Source organism: Uloborus diversus, chromosome 10 (assembly GCF_026930045.1).
Source record: "Uloborus diversus isolate 005 chromosome 10, Udiv.v.3.1, whole genome shotgun sequence".
NCBI lineage: Eukaryota > Metazoa > Arthropoda > Arachnida > Araneae > Uloboridae > Uloborus > Uloborus diversus.
The window spans coordinates 112549093-112575928 of NC_072740.1; the positions used below are offsets into that span (position 1 = coordinate 112549093).

Consider the following 26836-nt stretch of genomic DNA (forward strand, 5'->3'; position numbering starts at 1 on the left):
GCAGCGAAGTTCAACAGAAAACAAATTTTATTTGTAGAAAAACGGGAATTTCGTTACAATGGAATTCAAGCAATGTAATGGAAAATAAATCGGAACTGAAAATTTATTACGTTCAAGAGGATATTTCGTTACACTGGCATTCGTTGCAATAAAAGTTCACTGTATTTTATCAGGTATTTATCTTTCTATGCATTTGATTAAATATATTTAAATTAGTAGTATTTAAATTTTAGTAGTAGTTAGTATTTAAATTTTTCCTTGTTTTTCACTGTCTGCTTGTCTTTTTCCAATCGGACGCGGTGAAAGAATCGTTGAATTGTCAAGCTATATCGAAAATTTTTCCAACGCATTTTTTTTTTCAGTACCTATAAGATAAGATCATTATATTTTAAAACAAAACCGGTGGTAATTGTTTGATTCGTTAGTGGAGAGAAATTCTTTAAATGCACTGAAGCCACTGTAGCCGTTACATTAAGCACCGATTATTGTTATATTGCTGGTTCAGTAACATAGTTCACCTTAAACGTTAAAAAGGTATTAGTAGAGTAAGAATTCATTCGAGCTGAACTGAATAAAATATTTTTACCCAGGGGTCATGTCAAGTGATCCAAAGTTTTTTCATCATATTTTTGTATTTCTTTGAAATTTGGCTCATCAAGTGTACCTTTTCAGGTAATCAAAAGTCCAATTTTTTAGATTTTTATATCTTTTATTTTTTTATTTATGAGACTTTTAATTTTAGAAAAACCCTCTTTTTTTTTCATGGATACTTGTACATAAAATGGACAATAACTCAGCACAAAAAATAGATAGAAAGATTTGGTAAAAAGCATTTTAAAGTACATTAGTTGCTGCTTAATATGATATGCAACAAGATTAATTTCACTAAAAATTTCGTTTTTGAAACATTAAATTTGAATTGAAAATTTAAATTTCTCAAAGAACATATAATGATTTTTTTTTTTTCAAATTCTCAAAAATTCTTATGTATTCTATTTGGGTTTGTGCAAAATTTTAAGTTGGGATCTCAATGGGATCATATTTTTATGAATTTTTGAATAAAATTTGACTTAAGAAATAATGTTATTTTTCAGATTCTATTTAGTTGAATATGTGGTATGTGGCTCTCTTTCTGGTGTTGATGGTGTTGGTCTAGTCAATGAGTAGTAAGTAAACATAATTATGCTTGAAATGAACTGGCATGAACTTGTAGATTGGTAAGCTACCCCACCCCCCTCCCCCTGCCGCACCACCATATATATATATATATATATATATATATATATATATATATATATATATATATATATATATATATATATATATATATTCCAATACCGTTTTCAAAAAAAGAAAAAAAAACCTGGTACACAAGAGTAATAATCATAACAAACGCTGCGAAGTAGTGACTGATTCTTATAAATGAGGAGGGTGGGATCATAAACAAAGTCGGGGCTAACACTAAAGTTGCTATAACACTACTATACTAAAACACTAAACACTAAAAGTATAAACACTAAAAGTCAGGAAAACTTTAACAGGCAAATAAATCCAAGGATGTACTCCATATACGCCGGATACAGTCAAACATTTTTAGACATATTATGCATATGATCGCATACACATATTGTGAATAATGGATTACTAGGAGTATACCCTCAGAAAAATTGATGGGAACATCTCTGAATAGAACCACACTCGTTTGTAACTTTTTTTTTTTTCGGTAAGTGGGACGAGAGAGTTAGGAGGGGGGGGAGCAATCTGGAATGAAGCTTAACAACATGGAAGGTTATGCTCAAAAGAGCAAAGTTTGTTTTGATCTACAACTGCTTTTAATATAGGCATAGATAGATCTCGTTGCATTACTCTCCTTTACAGTAGAAATCGAAAAGAAAATAAGAAAGAAAGAAAAGAAAAAAAAACCAGCTGCACTCCAGATGTTGTAGAAAGACAGTTTTGTGGTGACAGACAAATGATCAGATACTTTGATTTATTTGTAGTTTTGTGTGAAAATAATGGGAAAACATTAAAACAAAAAGGCTATAATCTTGGGGCAAACCACTTTTTTCCTCCCTCCAAAATTTAAGGTTGGTGCTGAGGTAGGGGATGAAATGAATCATAACTTTCCTTATTAGATATTGAATTAATCAAGTGCACTTTGTGAAGTTAGGATAGAAAAATAAACACTTGGTCTGAAAAAAACATTAAACAAATGGGATAAAAATAATACGTATGTTTGGCTGGGTGGGAAGGGGGGGGGGGATAATGTACTTCGTCCTGTTTTGAAGAAGAACACTTATCACCTTTTAATGTTTTTTTATTTACTTTATTTTATTTTATTTTTTTACGTTTTGAAAACAGTTTTAAAAAAAAGATTAAAATTAGTGGTGCCGGGGGGGGGAGGGGGCGCTTACCAATCTACAAGTTAGTTTACTTAGTTATGTTTACATACCACTCACTAGACCATAATCAGTATGAGAACCGCATATTTAACTAAATAGAATCTGAAAAATAACATTTTTTTCTTAAGTCAAATTTTATTCAAAAATTCATAAAAATATGATCGCATTGAGATCCCAACTTGAAATTTTGCACAAACAAGGGTAAAACACACAAGAATGTTTGAGATTTTTTTTTTTAAATTCGTCATGTGTTTTTTTGAGAAATTTAAATTTTAAATTTAAATTTAATTTTTCAAAAATGAAAATTTTTATGCAGTTAATCATGTTGCATTTTATATTACGCAGCAACTAATTTACTTTAAAATGCTTGTTACCAAATCTTTCTATTTATATTTGGTGCTGAGTTATCGTCCATTTTATGTTCAAGTATCCACGAAAAAAGAGGATTTTTCTAAAATTCAAAGTCTCATAAATAAAAAAATAAAAGATATAAAAATCTAAAAATTTGGACTTTTGATAACCTGGAAGGGTACAATCGATGAGCGGGGGGGGGGGCAAACTTCCTACCTTTTAGCATACTGATGTACTAGGATTTGCAATATGACTTGAAACCAAGGATTCCTGGGGGGAGGTATAACCGCCAAACCTCGCTTCCCCCTGTCTGGTTTTACCTGCATTTGGTTGGTGTAACAATTCTATATATAAATGAAGAGTATTTCCCCCAATTATTTGGAACAATACTTATATGTTTATCTCATTTCAAAATGCAAGTTTTGAGAAAATATATTGGTTTTAAAACTTTTTTCTGATTTTACTCTCTCGGTTTGAAGTTTCTGTATTTAATAAGCGGTAGCAGATTGGGAAGAAAATTTATCTTTCGAATTTACTGAAGTCATATCACATTCAGTTATTATTATTTAAGCTTTTTTGGAGAGAAGTTGTTTGTAAATTACAGGCACGCAAGTTAGAATTTTTTCCTAGCCTAGTATTTATTGAAAAGTAAGTAATGTTCTAAAAAATATTTATTTTAATTAATTGTATGCGAGCATTAACTTTAGTAACAAAATACCGTTATAACTTCACGAAAACGTCTTTTTTTTTTCTTCATAGAAGAATAACTTGCTCTAAATGAGCAATGAATTTTGTATGTTCTAAATTAAACATTTTACTGAATAAAAAATAATTGCACAAACTTCAACAGGTAAATTGGCAGCAGTACATTTCAAAACATCATAAAAGTAGTAGTGCTGTGCCTTAAAATTTGGCCACATATCATACATGTATTCTAGCTTACGATCAAACGGCATGACCTTGAGAGTCACGGATCTAAACGAAATCCTGTATTTAGGTTAATCCCTACTAGATATGAGCCCAGGTAAAGCGGTTTCACTGCATATACCCTAGTTCGGCTGTAATGTAGGTATGAAGTTTCTATTTCAGCTTAAGAAAAGTTTTTCCTTTGGAATGAACCTTTTTTTTTACTATTTTCTTGCTATTGCATTGCAGTATCACCTAGCGGACTCTGGTCACAGTATAGAATAAATCCCACCGCCCCTACGTTGTACTAACAATAGACGTGACCAGGACCGAATTTAGGGGAGGGCAGGTGGGGCTACTGGCCCGGGGCCTCCACAACAAAAGGGCCCCCACAGTAAAATTTTTACGAACTATCCTAACTTTCACTGGTCGAAAATATCGGATATATACATATATATCAAAATATTCGAATATATGTCAAAGTATCGGATTTTTTCAAAAATATGATGATCTTTTCGAACCCTGATTAAGGGCCTCCACTTCTTCGTTTCCCCGGGGCCTCCATACTTCCAAATCCGGCCCTGGACGTGACAGATATTAGGAGAGCCTAATAGTGTGCCAAAATTTCAAATTCCAAAGAAAACGTTATTGCAGTTCCAAAGCCAAGCAAGCAAATTTAGACCCTCTCTGCAGCGAAGCTGGAGCCTATGCACTCAATCTATTTTACCTGGGCTCATATCTAGTACGAATTGGCCTAAACTCAAAATTTTATCCAGATTCGTGACTCTCAATTCTTGTTGTTTTTAATGGAATTTGAAACAATGGGATAATATCTACCCTCCCAAGACATTCGGCGTCTCTTGTCAGTACAACAAAAGGGGGATTGGGGTGATTCATTCTATGTTGTGAATGCATTTAATTGGCTCATAGTGCAATGGAAATACAAGGAAAGGGTAAAAAAAAAAATTATTTCAAAGGAAAAACCATTGCTTTTCAGGGCTTAAACAGCAAGTCGTTGCAGCCGAACTAGGGCCTAGGCAGTCAAATCGGTATACCTGGGTTCATATCTAGTGTAAACTGACCAAAATACAGAATTTCATTCAGATCTGTGACTCTCAAGGGCGTGCCATTTGGTAGTTAGATTTCGTAATCCATGAATATTTTTTTTAACTTTGAAAAAGGTTGAGGATGTGTTTCCGGTAATCGCCAGGTACGCCCCCCCCCCCCCCGCAAGAAAATCAATACCCCTACCACAAAACGTAGATAACAGAGATAAACATCAAGATATGGCATGACGGAAGCCCTCCACTTCCATAATTTGAGCACAAGTCTAAAAGTGAGAGAAATTTTCTCCCATTCCTCGCACCTTCGGTAACTGCTTAGCGACGACCACAAGACTTTCAAGTCCGCAGATTTAATGTGCACGTACTCTATGACTCTTTTATGGTCTCGGGCATCAAAGCTGAGATCCTCTAATCACTGGGCGCCCCACTCATCCCCAGATAGCATACTTCGTTTAATGAACGTTTTAAAAAGATTATCAACGATGCGACACTCTTTTAAAAATGTTTAAGAAACACTTAAACATTACGTGTGCTACTTGGATCAATATTTATAGATGTGCAAAATTAGTACTTTCATGTACTCATTATCTGCTTAAATCTAAAACAAAACAAATAAAATAATTACCTCCCCAACTTGCGAAAGGTTAGCTGCATCCCTTGGTGTAATAGTTGTATCTCCAATACCACTGTCTGGCGAAGGCAGATCGACTGTTAGTCCATGAATCGTTCCTTTGAGTCCTGTTGCCTGCCTAATATAACGATCAACGAAAGCTGCTGTGTCAGAAGCATCAGCATAAGCAGGTACAGTAGCTAAATTCTGCCTGATTTGTTCTGTGTAGTAGTCAGGCAATGCTCTATATTCAGATGGTGCCGTGACCATGTAAACGGAAGTGGTTGGCTGACTTTGATATTGAGGAGGAGCTGCTGTTGTATACTGAGCAGCAAGAGTTTCATAATTCTGTGCGAAAACGTGACTGGAATAAGCTTGGGCAATGACAGTACTAGCTGGTGGCAGTTCACTAATTTTTGTTGTGGGTGGGCTTGGAGAAGTAGGCATGTCCGGACTATGCTCCTGCTTCACTTCAACAATTATTGGCAATGGTGACTCATTATCACTGGATGTTGCATCACTTGAAACTTTGGTGGCACTAATGTCAGATTTGTGCATGTTCAGCACTCCAGATGTAGGGACGATAAGCTCTCCTTCACTAGAAGTTTCACGTTTTATAAGTCCACGATTCAAGTAAATGTCTACTTCTTGTGGTGCAACATCATTTGGATCAGAAATCCTACGATTTCTCAAAACTCCTGCAGCTTGAGGCAGCAAAGAAACAGGCAATGCTCCAGCAACTGCATTTGTTCCGTTTGTGACATTTCCAATCTGGCTATTAGCAGCTACAGCTCTGCAAAAGAAAAGAAATATTGTCATCCAGATGAGCTCACAAATTACAAGGAAGAAATATTCTGTATAGCTTACACTGTTTTACTACTTTATATTAGAAAATAATTAAAATGCAGTCAATCAATCAGCGTAGCTTTGAGCCACAATTTCTCTAGTTTTATCTGCCCCACTCATATTTCAATAGTTTAGTTTTCGATCGGAAATCACTCGGAAGAAACACTCTTAAAATATTGTATACTTATCCAATATTGGGAAATAATTTTTTTTTAATGAATTTAAAATGAATTACTAGCCTGGTTCAAATTTATCCAGCCATTTATGATCACTTAGAGCCTCATCAGAAATGGGAGGAAAAATAGAAGATTTTAATAAAAGTCATTGCAACTTTAGCGCAGAAAAATAAATATTCTAAACAGTTAAAAATCCCCCATGCACCTTGTAGTTCAAACCATTACGATATTTCATCATTTATAGCATTTCATAGACTGTTACAATGTAAGGGCACTTTCAATAACTTAAAAAACAACTTCCAAGCAGTAACTTTAGAATTATCGAAAGATGCAATTAGCTCAGTGCAAGACTGGATTTTCTTTTTTCGTACAGTAAAGTAAAGAAAAGTTAACCCATAACTTTGGTCGGAGAATACAGCACTGGACGGTAAAAAAATTTGAAGTGGTGTTAAGTTAACTCGCTTGGAGCAACTTTACCCCGAATGACTAAAACGGAAAATACTATTAAATATTTCGAAATTCCTTTAGACACTATCTCGCAACAGTGTTTAATGAGAAATTATATTGAAGAAACCTGAAAGTCTGTAAGTTGATGGAGAAGATAGTCTAGGTAGTCGAATAGATAGACTTTGGTGCTTTTAAGTTTCGTTAGGATTACTCGTTTGCTAACAGCTATGATAAACAGCTATTTAGCCAATTCAACACACAGCTAGTGAAACTTTCCTGTTCTTAGCCAGATATGTTACTGGCATAAATTAGGCATATTGGCTGCCCATTATTTTGAAGGAACCTTTTTTTTTTTTATCGCGGCATTGCCCAATAAAGACATGTAGCCTGATGGATTTTCTAAAAGTTGCGTTTTACTCAACTTCTCTTCAGTTATCTTTACGATATAGCGACCAAAGACTTGAATGACGTATTTACGAATATTAGAAACAAGACTGGATCCGACACCCATGAGGGTGACAAAAGGTGCCATAGGGAGCCAAAGGCACCCTTGAAGATTCCGTAGGCTTCCATAGGCGTACCATAGCGGTGCCATAGGGAGCCAAATGACACGTTTAAAGAAGTGCCGCAAGTGCTACATCATTTCACCCTAAAAGGTGCAACCCGAAGTTTTAAAAGTGTAGTGTACACATAATCCATATTAATTGTCACTTCCCCCATCCTTCCATTCCTTGACTTCACCATCAGAAGTGAAAGCAGGAAGAGAATCCATACTGCATTCTTAATCAGGACAGAAGATCACGCTCACGCAGAACGACTCGCAAGGAATCGCAATTGTAACAAAAGATCCTACACGATGCCATTTCAATTGAAAGGCAATTCCTATAAACAGCTAGCAAATCGCACTCAAGCAAATCAAAATAAAGGAGTGTTTTCCCATGCTGGAAAGCGAAAACGGAAATTCCCTTTAAAACATTTTAAATCTCTTCTCTGCGTTCTCGGAAGAGTTTGGTCACCAAACCTTGACCTCTAAGACAGCATCAGAGAAAATGAATGGAAAGGTGGGCACAAAAAGAAAATAAAAAAGCGTGGCAGGAGAGAATCACGTGCGCAAACGACCGTCAAACGCTTCTGGTGGTGTGCTTGAAAGTGGCAATAATGGACAAATGTAGCCTGCAGAGTTATAGGGACAATCTCTTTCCCAAGGCCATCCGCAAGAAAAGATGATCATTATGATGTAGACAAATGTATATGTGTGTATATATAAATATCTGTATAACGAGTCATAGGAATAAAAGGGGTTGAATCAACGGAGATTTATGAGAACGGCATTGAAATAGACCATCTCGACAAAGGTTCTTCATCAAATGACGCATTTTATGGCAGTCGTTGTCGTTGGAATAAATATTTTCGAATAAATCTTCAACTAAAAGCCATATTTCTCAACTGGCTTTTCAATCACCAGTTGCGTTAGCATTTAACCGGCCTGTTATTTTTATTATGCATATATATATATATATATATATATATATATATATTCGTTTTTTTTTTTCTTATTTTGTGATGTGTCATTTTATTTTGTTTTTATACAATTCCAATATAGTTTGACTATTTCGCAATTTATATGTTTTAATATTTAATCTCAACTGCAAATATTCATAAAAACTATGTTTTTGTTTTGGTTTAAACTAAACCCCGTGCTGTTATTGGAGGGAGAGGTGGAGGCATAGAATCGCCGTTCCCAGACTTACTATTTGGTTTATTATTGAAAAAATAATGCAAATGTAATGTACAAGGTTCGGGGGGGGGGGAGTCCCTTTTTAAAGATATTTGAGGTTTCACCCATAAAAAAAAGATGCGTACCTCCAAACATTTTTTTGCAACTTAACTGAAGACTATTCTGTGAAAATTTTAAATAATTATTAACATGTCACTGTCTCTGCACAATACGGAATTTAAAGCAATGAATTTTTCGCTTATGATATAAGCAAAAAATTGTAGATTATACAAGAGTTAATATGATTTCATTTTATAAAAATTAAATATTTTACCATTTTGGAGGAAAAATAAAGCATATTTGGTTTAACTGCTGTTAAATGAATAACGTAAAAGTAATTCTAGCAAAAACGTCAAGGTCATATTTGGTTATGAACTTATGGGGTGACCTATTTGTTCTTAGGGGCAATCCTCAAATGATGTCATGATCTGAGGCGGGAAGGGTTTGGTTAGAGTTTGTGACAAGGGGGAGGGAAGGTGTAACATGAAGTGTGACATGGCACACTTTTATGAAATGTGACAAAGGGGAGAGGGTAAGGGGAGGTATGACAATGTGGCACGGGGGAGGGATCAAATTTGTTGAAAAAAAGTGTGACACTATTTATGAACTGCTCCTTTACAGAAAAAAAAAAAGTTACACGAATTCACTACTATTAAGACATGGGGAATGTTGAAATTATTCAAACCGTCTTCCCTTGCGTTAAACTGGATTTTAAAAAATAATCAATCATCCCATAAATCCTTTATTCCTTACTTCTTGTTTTTTCTTTTTTTTTTAGTGGAAAAGGTTAAGCACGCAAGAATGTGATTGGAGAACCGAATACAAAGCAAATTCAATTGTTTTTTTTTTTTAATCAAATAAAAGCTTGAAAAATAGTAAAAATACGTTTTATTAAAACGAGAAAAAAAGCTTTCATTCCATGAATAACGTAAGACCTCTAAAAATATCAATCAAATTATTGTAAAAAGCCTACAAAATGTTTTTTCGAGGCCGTTAGGCTTTTCCGCTCGATTGGCCATAATATATTGTCCCCGTAATTACGGTCCAAAGGTCAGTCTCGGAAAAAAAATGAAAAAAATACATAAATAAAAGTTGTTTTTTCTCACTCAAGCTAAAGGTTATACAAAACGAACTTTAAACAAAACATTCTGCTCCGAAAATTAAAAGAAATAGAAACTAATGTTTCTAACATACATGGTGACAATTACAAATGTCGATAAACTCTTCAAAACGTCTTCGAAAACGGTTTAAGGTCTTTTCTAATTGAAATCTTCATAAAATGGGCCAAGGTAGCATTAAGATACAACCAAAGAGTAAAAAAAAAGTCGCTCAGTGTATTAATGAAAGCGGGCGAAACATGATCTTTCTTCTTCTTTTTTTTTTTTTTTTTTTAACATTATTTAAGGTTACCGTTTATTGGGCAAGTTAGAGGCGTTGTTTCTCTTTGTAAAGTTCGTTGTTCTTAAACGTCCTCAATGATTTTATGCGGTGAAATGTGGCGAAAAAAGCAATTATGGAGATAGTCGCTCTTTTGGATAATTTCAAAATCCGTGTTATTTTGAATTATTATTAGGTTAATGCAAGGAAAGGTTTTTGATTATTGGTACTAACAAGCGGAAAGAGTTCCGATAGTCCATTCTCAGGATATTAAAATGAAACAAAAATATCTGACACAGTTTTTGAGTCAACAATTTCGTGAGTAATTACAGATTAAAATGTCTTAGCTATCGTATCGTAAAATGTTTTAAATACGATCGTTTCTCTTTGAGATTTTCGTTGCTTTTAAATGTCCTCCATGATTTCATGTGGTAAAATGTGGCAAAAAAAAGCAATATGGAGATCGGCGCTTTTTTGGATAATTTGAAAATCCGGGTAATTTTGAATTCATTTTTCAGTAAGTGCAATAAAAGGTTCTTGATTATCTGTTTTATAGGAGGTAAGATAAAATGTCTGAATGGCAACGTCTCAGATTTCCGACAGTCCATTCTGTAGATGTTGAAAATAAAACAAAAACATCTTACATAGTTTTTTGGTGTTAACAATTTCGAGAAAAATGACGACGTAAATGTTGTAAACATCATACACACTATTTTGCTAGGTTTTAGTGTCTAAGTAAACTGCTGAAGGGTTTTTTTTTTTTTTTTCAAATTCTTTATTTATTTTGTTTATTTAATCAGTGACGTCATCCGTCTAGAGGGTGACACCCTAAATGGAATTGCAAGTTTTTGAAAAATATGAAGCTAAAATGCATTTTCAAGACTACAAATTTGAAAATTTTCCGGGGGGTAAACCCCCGAACTTACCTTCCCCGAACCCCTTTATTTATTTATTACTAGCCCACTTAAAATGTCGTTATAATGCAAATAAAGTTATTTCTGAAAATTGCATGAATTTCGCGTTTACATTTTTTTTTTTTTTGTTGTGTCTGTAGAAGGGGGGGGGGGGCACCACAAATTAACGCCCCGGGTGTTGCCCCATGCAAGGTACGCCACTGATTTAATTATTTTTTTTTTTTTTTTTTTTGGAAAATTGTATAATGTACATACAAAATTGAAATGCACTGTTAAACAGTTTGAAAAATATTGTATCAGGTTTTCGAGAACACCTTTTCACTTCAATATTATTTCTACAAAACTTGTGTACTCGTATTATTTATCACCTACTATAAGAGCGTTTCTTGTTTTCATGGGTTTCATCAGTTTCCTGAGCAAAAGCGAAAGGTTTCTAGAATCAGTGAGTTACATTTCACTTTTCTTTTCTTATTTTCACTTTTCCGTTACTTATTGTTTTTTTTTTTTTTTTTTAATGTAGCAACACCTCCGTTCTTGGCTTTGGCTCTCGTCACGCCAAAGCCTATTGGCGACTTTTGGCTGGTGACTCTTTTAGATGGTGACTTTTGAGAATTGGTGATTTTTATCGTATGGATAATGGCATAGAATAATAGTAGGTTACAACAACCCAAAATTTTCTCTTGGTGAAGTGGATTTCGGCCATCATAGCCCTTAAACGTATATACACATGAACATGTATTGGCGCGAATTCTTTCCAAACAAGTTTAAGTTTAAACTTGAACAGAATAATAAACAAAACATAAAGTTAAATATTGAAAAGTATTCATGAAATTATTGAAACATTCTTATTCGGGAATTACATATTCAATGGTTCAATACTCGATTATGCGTAGAACTTTTTTCCTTACCAAACTGATAAAACAATTAATACAGTCGACTCCCGCTACAACGCGATCCGACTTACGCGAAATGGCTATAACGCGATTTTTTCACCAGTAAAGAATTTTAGGCCTAACGCGAATTCCTCACTCGCATCGCGAAAATTTTCGGTGGGGAATCGTGGTGTGTATAAGTATTGTCTTTGTAATTGGCTACAATACTTTTTTCCTGAAAAAAGACCTTCATCCTTTTCGCATCACTGAATAGTGAATTAGTTTAACGGTTTGATTACGCAGCATAAATCATTATCATCTTCACTTTAAGTTACAAATATCATTACTGGATCTACTGTACAGTACAACTATAGTGCATTAGCTTTTCTTACTATACACTGTACACACCGTATATCGGTTAATTGTCTTTCTTTCCCGTAGATCATTGATTTTGTGCGTTGTAGCAGTATCTAACATTGAATAAAACTTTTTTTTTTTAAATATAAGTAAACATTCACTTCTTTATGTAAGAAACAGTAATGTTTAGTTACGAAATGGTTTTTAACAGTTGAGGGGGTGCTTACAAGTGTCTAAAATAATCGGATATGTTTTAGAAAAGTTTTTACACATACTCTTTTCCACAACGCGAAATTTCGACTTACGCGAAGGATCTTGGAACGCATCCCTCGCGTGAGTCGGGACTCGACTGTAGTCTAAAAATGTAACAATAAACAATTATTTTTTGAAAAAAGTAGGGAAGAGGCATTGTTTTTTAATCAGCTCATTGAGAAAAATAATGTTGCAGTTAAGTAATAATATTATAAACTTTTAAAGATGTCAGTAACTTGAAACTTGAATTTCAAAATCTTTGTTTTGGCACTCCTTCTTTTCCCCAGACTACAGTTTGAAAAAGGTCATAATAATTAATGGCTTGCTCAAAGTGCTTTGGGAACGCTTTTGTATCTGCGTTTCTAAATTATAAGGAACATTATAATCACCCCTTTGCATAGCCATATTTCGTCCTCCTAAGTGTTTATTAAAATTCTTTTAAATTAAAACTACGCATTTAAATTTTGAATAATATCGGTGCTCACATGCGCAAATTTGCGGGGTTTTTTCCCCTCTCAAGGAAGAAAGAGGGGGGAGGAGGAGTGATAAATGTTCTTCAACCTCTATAGGGGGAGGGGCAATGGGCTCAAAAAAGTTAGGAACCACCATGTAGAGCATGTTATTAGCTCCGAGCAGTAGTAATCATCTTGAAATAAATTGGAAGAGAATTTCTCTGCAATGCAATGTATGAAAAAAAAAAAACTGTATGAAAGAACAACTTTTATTTTGAACTACAAGACTACTGGATACTTGAAAAGAAAACTGGATTTAATTTCCAAACTCAAAACCGTTGTATAATTTGAACTTTAAACTGGCACACCTGCAAACAAAAGAATCTCCGCTCTGCGCAACCCATTTCGGGAGCTGATCTCACAACCGAGAACGAGCAGGATGCACCAAAAATGACGCAAATGATGACGTCACATTTGCTGCGACAATCTGTCAGTGCGATTAAACCCAATGCGATTTCTGTCTCGCAAAGTGACAGTTCACACTGGGTTAAAGCCCTGGAGTCAAGGCGTGGTTTCTAATATCAAGAGAAAGAATGCTCCAATAATTGGCGTTCTCCCCCACCCACTTCTAGCAGTGAGCTGATCGCTAAGGTCTCCACCCACATCTCGTCACCTCTTATCTACCAATCAGCTCCCACGGCTCCGATCTACATGCGTAGGCATTCATTCATTTTTTCTTTCCTTCTGTTTTTCCCCTCTATTTCTCCATTCAAGGCTAACAACCTGAGCGCTATCCCAATTCAATCATTTGAGTGAAATGAAGAACACAATTAAAAAAAATCTTAAAAGTTGGAGATCACGCTGCACTTAATGTTATTTTTAATCAGTAGCGTAGACAGGAAAAAATTGAGGAGAGGGATATGGTTAGTTTTTTTCGACGGTCAGGAAAGGAAAAATTATCAGTTTCAAGTAGAGAACACAGGGCCACGGAGAGCCAAGGCGGACACTTTGTCAGTTTTGTCACTCCTCCCCTCACTCAAAAAGAAAAGCGAAAAAGAAAAGCAGAAGAAAAAAGAAAAAAAGGGGGGGGGGGAGGAGGCTCTCTAAAACTGCTTACTACAAAACAAGTAACTTCATTAAAAGTACCACAACATCAAATACCAGAAGAAAATTTTTTACAATTATCTTTATGTCTTCGCTTTTTCGGAGTCCCCCCCCCCCTTTTTATTTCATCCTTTTTTTTTTGCGTCAGTGCCGCCAGGCCCCCTGATGCCTGGTCCCTTTGTTTCCGACTAGGCTGACATTGCCTCTCGTCGGGCCTGAGAGAACATACACTCCCAAATCCCACTACCTCCCTTGCCAACACCCCTGTCACATATGTACACGCCATTTTACAAAAATATCAGGGCTAAAAAAATGTTGTTATTATTATTCTATATTATTGCTATGATGTATTATTATTTTAATGTATTATTATTATTTTATAATGTATTATTATTTCAATTTATTATTATTATTATGTGTTATTATTATTATGTTTTTTGCTATAAAATGAATTATTATTATTATTACTATTATGTATTATTATTAGTATTGTTGTTGTTGTTATTAATTATTAATTTTTATTATTATTACCATTATTATTATTACTGTGCCGTGAGCAGATAAACGGCAGTATCTGCAGAAATGAGTTTTCGAGATATATGCAGAAAATTTTTGGATTCAGTACTAAAAATAGGGAAATTTTGGAATTTGTCCTTTTTACCGCCCGTTTTTTTACAGCGGAACCAAATGAGAGAGCGTGTACAATTTTGTAAAAAATGACAAAAATGCAGGAAAAAAAAAAAGAAGAAAAAAAAGTGAAAATTAAAAATTTAGTTACTTCTCTTTTTTTGCCCACGCCATTATTATTATTATTGATATTAATTTGGATTTAAGTTTTTTGTGTAACCGAAGTTATGCCATTTTCTAAATTAAACTAGAAACAAAAAAACAACGTCTTTTTTCGGATCATTTTGTGCAGAAAAATCAAAAATTAAAATATAAGATTAGTGGCGGGGAAAAAAAGCATTGTGTGCTAAAATCCTTGAATTGGTTCTTTATTTTGTAAAATCATGGGTGCCCATCCCCATCCCGAAAAATAAGCAAGGGTTCACGCCCCCCAAATAACACGAAAGCCATCACCGAAATCGGATGCTCTACTCAAAAGAGAAAAGTTCCCCTTAAAACACCCCCCTAAAAAAATTCAATGACGCAGTCAGCCCCACAATCCCCCATAAGTTGGAACCCTTGGTAAAAATATATAAAATTCTCCCCCCCCCTCACCAGCAATTGTTTGGAGAAATATAAAATTGGTTTTATGTAAAAACTGAGAATTAATTGTAATTATTCTTCATTAGTTGCACTCACTAACGCAAGAAGAGCTTTTTTCCTGGAGAGGCGGGGAGGGGGGATTCATAACAGGCTTTCCTAATATACAACTTTTGAGGTGAAGTAGGCAAAGTGAAATACTTAAGATAACTTCAGTTTTTGAAAATGAAAGAATCGGAAATTTGTTTTAAAAATTACAGTACATAAAGAAAGTACAAAGTCTCAAATACTAAAACTAGGAGTGAAACATCATTTTTCATTTTTGGCAGTCAGTTTGCTAAAAAAAAAAAAAAAAAAGTTGAAAATTTCCACTTTTTTTTTCTTTTTCGGGGGAAAGTGAAAAATGAAATAAGGCAGGTTTGATGAATAAGGTCATAAGGCCAAACGCCTATTGTTCTATGTAGGGTAGCAAAAAGCAGTAGATCGTTATTTTATGGCCATCAGAAAGCGTAGCTGATGGTAAAGCGTTATCAACCAGCGGTTAACAAAAATAAATAAATAAATAAAACAATAATAATAACGGGCAAAAGCAGCAACAGTGAAACAAGAATCTTGTCAAAATTCCCTGATCTAATTTTACAGTAAATTTTGTTTCTTCATAGTTCACTGTAGTTTAATCGCATTAAAAAGTTGCTTTACAAAGCCTAATTTATGTAGTTGACGAATTCAAAAAGAAAAATGTCGCTGTGTACCGTAATTTTTTTCCTATGATTTAATAACCTAAAAAAGGAGACAGTAGCCCAATAAGGCCATGATTGGCATTGCTAGATCTCCAGTAGCCTTATTATAACAAGGGTCGGTTGGAGGATGCCATCCTGTGCTGCATATGTTGCACATATGTGCACATATGTGCACAAACTGCTTGCAGGAATGACCATAAAACAGAAAATAATGAGTTATCAGTGCCTATAGAGTGTGACGATTGGTCATTCTCCTTTCCATTGATGTAAATATGGAAATGTTCATAATGCTTTTGAATTTACCTAATGTGTTTTAATATTTTTTTGTATCGACAATACAAAATTTACCAATTTTTTTAGTTTCATTGTACTTTTTACTGATTTTTTTCCAGGCCTGTTTAGGGGCCAGCGTTCCTGTTCATAATAAGGCCAGTTCGCCATTTTTTTTTGTTGAATTGCTGACGACAAACATATTTTAAACTAAAATTTTCTCATGTAATATTTTTTTCTTTTTTTTTATGAGTCATATTTGATGAATAAAAAAAATGGAGCCAGTTGAAATTTAAATGAGCGAGATATTAGGCCTTGAATCTTAGGTTGGACTTATTTGGCGCTTTCCCCTTAATTTTCGAATGAGCTATTTTAAATTTCAATGTTATGAACTTTTTCATCAAATGAATGAGTAAATAAATGAATACGTACAAAACTAAACAATAAATGAAAAGTTAATGAAACAATAAACGACTAAATAAATAAAATATTTTTTATGTGATAAAGAAAAATAAGTGAATAAAAAAGTGAATTATTAAGAAAATAAGTGAATGAATGAATAAAGAAAATACGTGAATGACTGAATAAATAATTAAATTATTAAATAAATGAATGAAAATGAATTAATGAAAAAAAATGAATAAGCATGCAAATTAATAATTGAGTAAACAAACAATCGAAATCCGTATACACTTGTCTAATAGGTAAAAATCATTTAAAATAAAAACATGCTTATTATCAAATAAATAAATACGTCCCCGATTATTAGTAGGTCTCAATTGATATTTAAAATGTTAATAGCAAGAACTTTACCATGCTTAAAACAAAACATATTTTTAACTTACCACAAAATATTACAATATTAGACAACATAGCTAAAATATTATCAGACAGGGGGTGCTAAAGCACAGTAAATATTTTATCATTTCACTTGGTCCTGTGTGTTCTCCCAACTTGGATATTACTATATCGCGAATCTGAGTAGTTCACCATCAGTAATTGAAAAATGACGAGAATACGACCAATTGATTTTTTTACTTGCACATTTTTAGTAAAAATGTCATATTATTTGTGTTTACCTTAATTAAGTTACATTTTACTCTCAGTGTCTTTTTTTTTCATTGTTTGGACGTGATACCTCGATTTACGTTATACTCTATGCAACAAAATGGCCTAGGTTTAAGACGCGTCAAATGTCAAATTTTTTGATGGAGCCAGAACGTGACGGTACTACGCTCTGGGCGGAACGCCGTTCCGGAACATAATTTCATGTAATGCTTGTTTTTATAAAAATTGAAAGCCATAGTTTCTTTTCAAAATAGACTAATTTAATTCTGTTCAGTCCTCCCTAAAATGTACATTTCAAAAGATCTTTTCAAACCTCGTAATAAATAACGTTTTATTATGCTGCTTCTGCCAAAATTGATACCCCGCTTAATCGAATTTATGTTTATATTTAGCATTAAAAAAAAATTAATATCGTTTTCAGTAACCATTAAACAATGCGAGATTTTTTAGTGTATTAATAATAAAATGTCATCAATTTATATGTTTTTTTTTTTACATTTTTTTTGTCTAGGATTCAATGTTTTTTCAGAATTATCTCCCCTCACTCCAGCGCTCACGCACACACACATATCAATCGATGAATTAAAGCACGACGACTGGCTGTTTAATTTATATTTCCCCCCCTTTTTTTCTTGTGTTCCGGAAAAAAAAAAAAAGCTCTACAACACTGGTAGCAACCTATGATGAAAATATATCACATGTTTTTTTTGTCACACAATGTTCAATATCAATTTTCTCTAAATTCGTAACTTTCACGTAAAACAAAAGATAATGGAGAAATGATAGGATCTCAAGGATGGACTGGTCCTCACAATAGCATTTTTTGCACAAAAAAAAAAAAAGTTTGCCTATTCTTAATAGCATAGCTCCGTTTCCGATTCTAAAGTAAAAAATGTAAACGGTCTCACTGACAAAACGAAAAAAAAAAAAAAAATAGTGCTTTGTGATCTACTAAAGGCTCAATTGGTCAGTGCAATCTCTCCCAAAAGTCTGGTGCCCAAGCATGTATATAATTACACGGTCTCGAAGATGATTCGCCCTATGATTAGTCTGCTGCGTAGCGGAACGGAGACTTAAAATCTGTGTGTGTGTGTGTGTGTGTGTGTGTTTTTTTTTTTTATTTATTCCCCGCTTAACTAACGCCTGCTACAGTTTGTGAAATCACTTTTAACGAGGCTCGTTTTAGCCTAAAATTGAAGGTCAAAACTTATGCTTATCTCGAAACCTTAAATTCACCCGAATTTTTATTTCTTTTTTTCTTTTGGAGTAATAGCAATAGCTCATGTCCGTTCAAAACCATAATGACTATCAAAGCATAAAATAACAGTAAACAGAACATACACCAACTTCGAGCGAGAACATTCTGAACTAGTTTACACTTTCCAAGGCGAATAACAAAGATTTCTGCCCGTTTGTTTTAGGTCCTTCAAACAAGTTCGGACCACCAGAGACGTCTATAAATCTTGCATCACCCTTTCAATAACAATTTACATTTCGATGCTTCACACAACTTGTGATAGAACAAAGTCGTGTTATAGCCGTTTTGCATTTACGCGCGGAACTGGTGATATTGATTTGTATCACTAGCGTAGCCGGAATTAACCTGCATTGTTAAAAATCTAGGATAATTTTACGTTTATTGTTACTTTAAAATGCATTGTTTACAGTACAGAAAAATTTTACTGTAAATTTTACCAGAAAAAGTTAGCAATTTACTATTGAACACTAGCTGAATTTTACACTGTGGGGAAAAGCATTTTTTGAAACCAGTGTAAAAATATATTAGGCTTCTTTAAAGTGTTTCTCCTTCCGCTTTTTTTTACTACCTCTAAGGAATAATCGGGCCCAAATCAAAGGCGAAAATCAGTCTCCGGATGTTGTAGTTTCGAAGGCATTGCTTGCAATTCCTGTTTTAGCTTCGGTCTTATTTGCTTCAGGAGCTTCCTGGTAAATCGGGAAGGTGCCAAGCTATTACTGTATGATGTACGTATATAAGTTTTTGCTGAAGGTTCCTGAGGTAATCCAGAAACATGACTGGCTTTGATTGGGAAAGTTTCTGAATTTTTCAGAAATGTTCTAGGATAATTAGGTCTAGGAGGGTTACAAACTTTTAGCAGGAACATTTCCTGGTTTTTTCCAGGTATGTTACTGGCTGGAATTAAGGGGCAGCTGCCCAATCTTTTCTAGGAACATTTCGATTTTTTTTTTTCTTTTTTTTTTAGAGTGTGCTACAGTAAACACGGTGGACCGTTCTTATATGTTGAAAATTATAACTTTACAGGTTATTATTTCTCCTGTTTTAACGCTAAGTACGCTGTACGTGCTTTTTCAGAATTTATTCGATTTCAAGAACATTAAATGCGTGTGATTATGAATGAAAATCGGGTTCGAAAAGCGCGCAATATCGAGCAAAATACGCAACAGGGAGCAAAGCAACTTTCTTTTTCTCCAGAAAAAAAAAGAAGGAAGTGGAGGTGAAGATCGTAGCTGCATATGCAACGCACAGGGTAATTTTAAAATGAATAGGAGGGGGGAGGGGGAGCAACGGATTCATTTCAAGAATTTCAGATTGACATTTTTTTTTACGTTCGTGGAAAATAAATAAAAACTGTTAAGGTCGTCATCTAGCCCCTTGTTCCCCTACCCCTGATTCGGTGCTTTTCATCGTATCTCATAGTGCTGCAGAACTAAGTATCGTTGCATCAAAAATCATTGTAATCCGTAACCAGAGTTTCAGGAAACAATTGAAACAGAGCATTTATTGCGTGTTATCGGATATCCTAGTTTAAATGTATAACTCATGCTTTTCATACAAGGAAATAATGTTTACAACTATTTAACTATTTGATTAAACTGATATCGTTTTTTTTTCTCTGCGCGAAGTTCACTTTTCCAAGCAATGCTTCCTTTAATGTAGCTATTTAGAGAATGCATAGCTATAACACACAACACGATAAAAACATTTTCCCGGCCATTAAATTGCGGCGGATTTTCATCTTAGACATCTAACAGTCACGGATCTCAATTGGACCTCATATATTATCAAAAAAGAGCGTTTATATCTTCGATGCTAAGTTACTTTGCAATCGACAATTAGATTTTATCACTTTAAAAGCTCGAATTACTTTAAATATGTACAATAAGAGTATTCGTCTGGTGGTAATCAGAAGCAAAGAGTTCAACAATTATTGCTAGAACTCTTTTTTTTTTTTTTTTTTTTTTGAAAAAATTTTATGTTCTTGTTGCCGAAATCGACAATGATAGCATTAATCAAGCTTCAAAATACAAGTTTAAAACTCGGTCAGCATCGATTTGAGAGCGATAAAAAAATAATAATGCCAAAGCATGGGAATAAAAAGTATTTTCGCTATTGTAGTGGGAAAAACAAATAAAGCAGATTAGCTATCAAGAATCCCTTACGATTCATCACATTTCCGAGAATCGTTACAGCTCATTAGATCTCTGATATGTTTCAAAATTTTTAATTTATTCAACTGGAAGTTTTTTGTGAACTGCCAATTATTTTGAGTATTTGGCAACGAAATTTTGAAAGTCATAAATTGCTATCTATCACCAAGTGCAGTGAAATATTAGTTGATTCAAGTGTTCGTGTTTCATCAAGTTTCCAATATTTTTCTTTCAAATTTTAGTACTAACTCCCAATTATTCGCGGTGCTCATTATCCGCGATCATCTCGGGGAAAACAATAGTGTACTCAATTAACTGACAAATTAAGCGATAGCAAAGAAAGAATAGGGGGAAAAGAAAGCTAAGTGTACGAGTTCAACGCTCACGCACGAATGACACATGAAATGGTTGTATGACACATTAACGTACTACTACAATATTTAGAGACGCAAGACGGGCACCGTTGTTTGAATAACTGAATTAGAAAAATACTATCAATAATTAACATAATATGATTTCAAATCAAAAAAATAAAAATAAATGACGGAGTTTTTCATAAAATTGTAAATTTTAAAGTTCGTTGCTTTTATTTTATGTTTCAGACAGAGGAGTGTGGCGTAGTTTAGCGAATAAAGTAGCTTAGTAAGTACAATTTCTCTATTGCTTTTATGTGCTTCGGAAAATAAAGTACAATTAATTTTTAATGTCCGTACTGCATATATTTCCATTGTTTTGTGCCACGTTTTGTGTACAATAACAATCGTTTTTATGCAAAAACAATTTTTATATTATTTGCCCCACGTTTTAAGCCTTTTTTTTTTCAGGGTTATCCGCAATTTTCATTATCTGCGGTATCCTTGCCATCCAGTTTTGCGAATAATCGGGAGTGTACTGTATTATGTTTTTCTTGTACGCTGTCAAGTTTTCTGCAAGTTTGGTAAGGTTTGGTTTGAAACTGTGTGTTATGAGCCAAAAAGCTGCGAATAAAATTAGTATTTTTAAAAGAAATGATTATATTTTTGCGAATATACTTGATAATTTGACAAACATCCATAAAATAACCGCACATAGCATACAAACTAATTTCTGAAATTTAGAGCTCATTCCCAGCTATTACGACGAGGAATGAAAAGAAAAAAAAAATCTACAATTTATTGCTGATCCTCTAAAGAATGAGTGATTTTATTTTTATTGAAAAATGTCACCTAACGCATACATTTTATGTGACAAAAGTTACAGAAAATTGATCTATATTCTCGAGAAATTTGCAAAAATATGAATTTTTGAAAGTCTCTTAATACTTTTGGTTATATAATGTGTGTTTCATCCGTTTACACAAAATCTAATACTCAATTAATTTGCACAAAACTTAAGATTTACATTGTACTTACATCGCTACTTGATAATTTCATGTCTAAGAAGTGCCATACTCTAACCGCAAAGCTTAAGGTCTTTAACGGTTTTAAATTCTTATTACTAGTAGGTTAAACTTCCTTCTCTCGAATAAGTAATTGCCGTCTCACACTAGCGCAGCCAGAAATACCTTCTGGAGGGGTTTTTTTTGATCAAAAATACCTTCTGAAGGTGGTTTATTGATCAAAACAGCCCTTTCATATGCATAAACTTTTAGAATTTGCATGCATTTTAAAATCAATGGTTCTGGGGCGGGAGGAGGTGCTTCCCCCAAAACCCTCATTTGCTGCGCCACTGCAACCCCATTCCTTCATTTGCAAGGTACTATTGTTTTGCCTATCAAACTATCAAAACAGTATAATCAGCCAGTCAGCCAAGCGAAAAACTCACGTCCAAAAATCGGGCAATGCTCCGTACTTATCCATCAATGCTTTGTCCATTTTCTCCAAAGGCAGTTTGTAATATTCGCACAACAGTCCCATGGTTGTAGGGTTCGGTTCCTCTGTATTTTGTCCTCCAATGTTCAACATTGCTGTAGTTGCTGCAGTTAATGGATGCTCATAAAATGCTCTCCAACTTTCTTCGCCATCGGGCATATCAGGAGATCTCTCAGACCCCGATGGAGCGGTGGCCGTTAGTTCTTCGACAATTTCTTTGTTTTTGCTGAAAAACAAGAAAAGAAAAATAATTAAATGGTTGCAATTTCTTATAAAAAACTGTACAAATATTCACAGATGATTTAATAGGTCGAGGAGCAATGACAAATTGGTTATTTCAGGGAAAACAAGTAAACCTATAATGTCCACGCCTATTCCTCTATTAGAATTAAAGAAAAGAGAGAGTTAAAATTTTTTTTTCATTTGAGAAATCTTAAGAAAACTGTTAATTAAATGAAACATAACGTAATCTATGAAATAAAATATCAAAGTACAGCAACTATGAAATAACCACCAATCTACGAATAAAATAGAATAATTAACGAATTATATATAACTTACGAAAGAAATATTTAACTTCTGCGCGCAGCAAAGAGAGGATTAACTTATCCAGATAATTGACGTTGAAGCCAATCCTAGTATGTTAACAAGATACAAGTACTCAAAAGATTTGCGAATCTACTGTTTGATTCAATTATTTTTTTAATATTCATCGTTACTGCACTGTTTTATAACTTGTGTAACAATAATTACTTTTATGAAAATTTGTATGAAGGCAATTCGTATTTCTAAGGCAAAATTTCTAGCATGAACTGAATTAATTGAGAAAAAAATCATTTTACACATTCTTAAAAATAGGAAGTCTAGTAAAATTGAGTTATTGAATTTCGCTGCTAAGCACAATGCACTGAAGAATAAACACAGCAATTGGTTCTGGATGTGCTGAATGTAAAGCGTTAAAAATCGCATAAAACATTGAGTGATTTTAAAAATTAGTTTATCAATAATTGTGTGACGAGGGGGACCGTCGTCGGAAAAACTACTTCTGAACACCCTGTTTCATGTTTCAAAACCTTACCGTTTTCCCGGGAGATACAGCGCGTCATTTTTTACGGAAAATGTCGTTTTACAGAAAAAAAACTTTCAACATTTCAAAAAATAAATAAATAAATAAAGAGCGCGCGCAAACACACACACACACACCACCACCACCACCATCTTTGACTAAAGTCAAAGTCATTGTGCGCTTTAAAAGCATTTGCTTTAAAAATAAATAAAGTAAAAAAAAAAGAAAACATGCTTTAGTATTTTAACCCTCATGCTTAAAAATTGGCATAATCAACATGCCATTCAACCTTTTTCTCACCTGTACAAACAATCTTTCTTCTGTTAGCACAACGGCTTACATGTCCAACGACTTCTAAAATGACAGGGGGGGGGTGTCGTTTTCTTTAAAAAAATAGTTTTAAGCAAAAAAAAAAAGGAAAGTAAAAAAAAGCATTCTAATGAGTATACGCACACTAACTTATAGCGTAAGAATGACCTTGCTTTTGAAAAAAGCAAGGCTGCGGAGTCGGAGGGAAAATGACTCACTCCGGCTCCAACTCTGACTCCGCAGCACTGGTAAAGTTGGGGACTATGCAAAAAAGGACCGACTCCGACTCTTGGAATTTTAAGCCCTTGACTCTCAACTCCGACTCCCACAAAATCAGTCCATCTCCAATTGTCTTCGACGCCCCAAAACCAATGATGTAGAATGTATATAAATGTAAATTATTTGCAAAAAAGGAAGGTAAGTTGACTGAAACAGCAAATCAAAATATAAAAGCAATTTGAAAAATTACTACACACTTTTATGAACATGCGTTTTGTTTTCATAGATTCTTATTTTATTATAAGCTTCGTTATGCATTATATTATACGTACAGTGTGGCTACCATTGTGGATACTTTCGGAATTTTTTAAACTTTGTATGCTTTTATAGAAAATGTTACGTTTCAAAGTAAAAAATTCGTATAAATCATTTCAAAAAGAACGGAAAAAAAAAAAATAAATAAATAAATAAAAAAAAACCTTGAAATACCAAAAAAAAAATTTTTATTTAAAAAATAGAACCGTCTTCAAAAACTACAGCTGTAAATCGCTCTAAAAAGTAAAAGTAATTTCATTCTTTGAACAACATCTGTACTACTTTTTGAACATAATTTTTGAACTTGGCGCAAAAATGATAGGTTAAAATGATGTGTAACCATTTTTCATTTACATTTCTCATGAAAACCAGTCAAAATTCGAAGGAAACATTTATATTGATGCACAAATATGTTGTTAAAAACGTTGTATGCGAATTTTGTAGAATAAGCTAGGTCCATTAAAATTTACATTTATAATTGAATTATGTTTAAGTATAATTTTGTGTACTGTTTTTGCGCCAACTTCAAAACTTCTGTTCAAAAATTACTATAGATGTTATTCAAAGAATGAAATTATTTTTACTTTTTACAGCAATTTTCAGCTGCAGGTGTTGAAGTCGGTTTTATTTTTTTTATTTTATTTATTTTTTTTTATTTCATTCTTTTTAGTGTAAATGTATTTTAAAAATAGTATGTCACCATCACTAAACTTCACTCTGTTTTTTTTTTTTTTTTTTGTTTTGTTTTCATACAAATCCTGAACATAAAAAATTTTAAACGACTGGAACTAAAAACTAATCCTAATCACAAATACCAGAGATTGAGAGGTCTACACTGCCGTGGGCAAGTAAAGGACAGTAACTGCATTTTTTTTTTTTTTTTTGCATTTTGTTATTTATTTTACGTTAGCTTCGTTGTACAAGTTTGCTTATTTGGTATTCGCTGTGAAAAAACGTCTAATTTCAACATTTTCCTATTGTAAGTATGCAATCCAACACACATTTCTTCAAATATCTCGAAAACTCATTTCTGCAAATACTGCTGTTTACCTGCTCACGGCAGTACACACGAGAAAGAGACAGGTATGAAAATCATTCATCGTCAGTTTTTTTTTTTTTTTTTGTAATACCCAACTTAGCATCAAAAAATATGTGAGTGAACAACAAATCCCCCCTCTTTTCCCACTCTTAGAGTAGGATTTTTTTTCTCCAAATTTATATGGGACCAACTTCAAGGTACACTCTTTCCAATAAAAAAAAGAACGACCAAAATTTGACTATTCTGTAAAAAGTTATGCGTGGTCATACATAATATATATATATATATATATATATATATATATATATATATATATATATATATATATACACCACGGCTTGAGAACCTCCTCTGTTTTTTCGTTGGTTAAAAAAAAAAAAACAAGCGGTAATAATTGTAGTTTGATTGGTTTGATCACAAAAATGTCTTCCTGCAGTACAAAAAAGATCAATAACGACTTGCTTCAACTGTATACATGATGGATGTCAGTTGTAAAGGCAGTTATTAATGTTTGAATGGCTTCCAGAACAAGAACAGCAATTTAATACCCAAGTTAGACGTTACAAAACACTTTCATAAATGTGTTTCTTTTCTGATTAAAGTACTTTTGCATAGCAATCATTTGAATTTTTACTTCCTTTCACAAAAAAGTAAGTATTGTATTCGCGAAAAAATTTTCACTCAAAAATCGACCTTAATTTCAATTTTCTCACCCCCGAATGAATGTTAAGTTTTTTTCCCGACTCAATTAGACGTGGATAAGTGTATAAGAACGTATAGAACCGCAAAATATCCATTTTGACGATTCCCGAGTTAATTACAACGAGTTTTTTCGTGACGTCTGTATGTACGTATGTATGTACACTGTTAAAAATTACGTCCACCGTTGCACCAAAGAAAGGAGCAAATTTGCTGCAACCTATATTCAGTGCACGATTGAACCAAAACAGGGTGTTTTATATCACTCCCAAGTTTCGTGCGTAGTTGAACCATATTCGTCATTCCATCTTTCTCCAACCATAGGAGTTAATCTGAACCATGTATCGTGTTCTCCTTTTCCCCTATAACTGGAGCGGAGTAGAACCATAACTCACGTTTTCGTTCGTCGCATTCTTGGAGTGAAATTGAACCATAACTCGGGTTTTCGTTTCTTGCATTGCTGGGATGAAGTTGAACCATAACTAGCGTTTTCCGACTTTCATTTGTTGGTACGTGGTTGAACCGCTAACAATATTCTGATTTCCTCATTTAGGTGTTAAATTTAGCCATTTGCTTTACTTGATTTATATTTTGTTTTCGTGGAAAATAAGTAATTTTGCGAGGATTTTAAAAACTTCTCTTTTTTTCGATTTTCTTTAGAAAAGTTAATATTAGATGTACTCGAGAACCCTTTATAATATTTTCAGTCAAAATTTTATATTGTTCTCAAGAATAGAGTA

The 26836-nt window shown here is 33.6% G+C and overlaps 1 protein-coding gene across 1 annotated transcript in view; it reads right to left on the reverse strand.

Moving 5' to 3' along the window:
• LOC129231134 (protein grainyhead-like) overlaps positions 1-23512 on the reverse strand; it is a 211357-nt gene extending 187845 nt beyond the window's left edge. Inside the window, exons 1-3 of the mRNA XM_054865381.1 lie at positions 23493-23512; positions 22403-22675; positions 5349-6126 (exon numbers count right to left, since the gene is read on the reverse strand). Of these exons, the coding sequence (XP_054721356.1) occupies positions 5349-6126; positions 22403-22675; positions 23493-23512 (1071 nt within the window). The remainder of the gene's footprint in view (positions 1-5348; positions 6127-22402; positions 22676-23492) is intronic.
• Positions 23513-26836: the final 3324 nt, after the last annotated feature.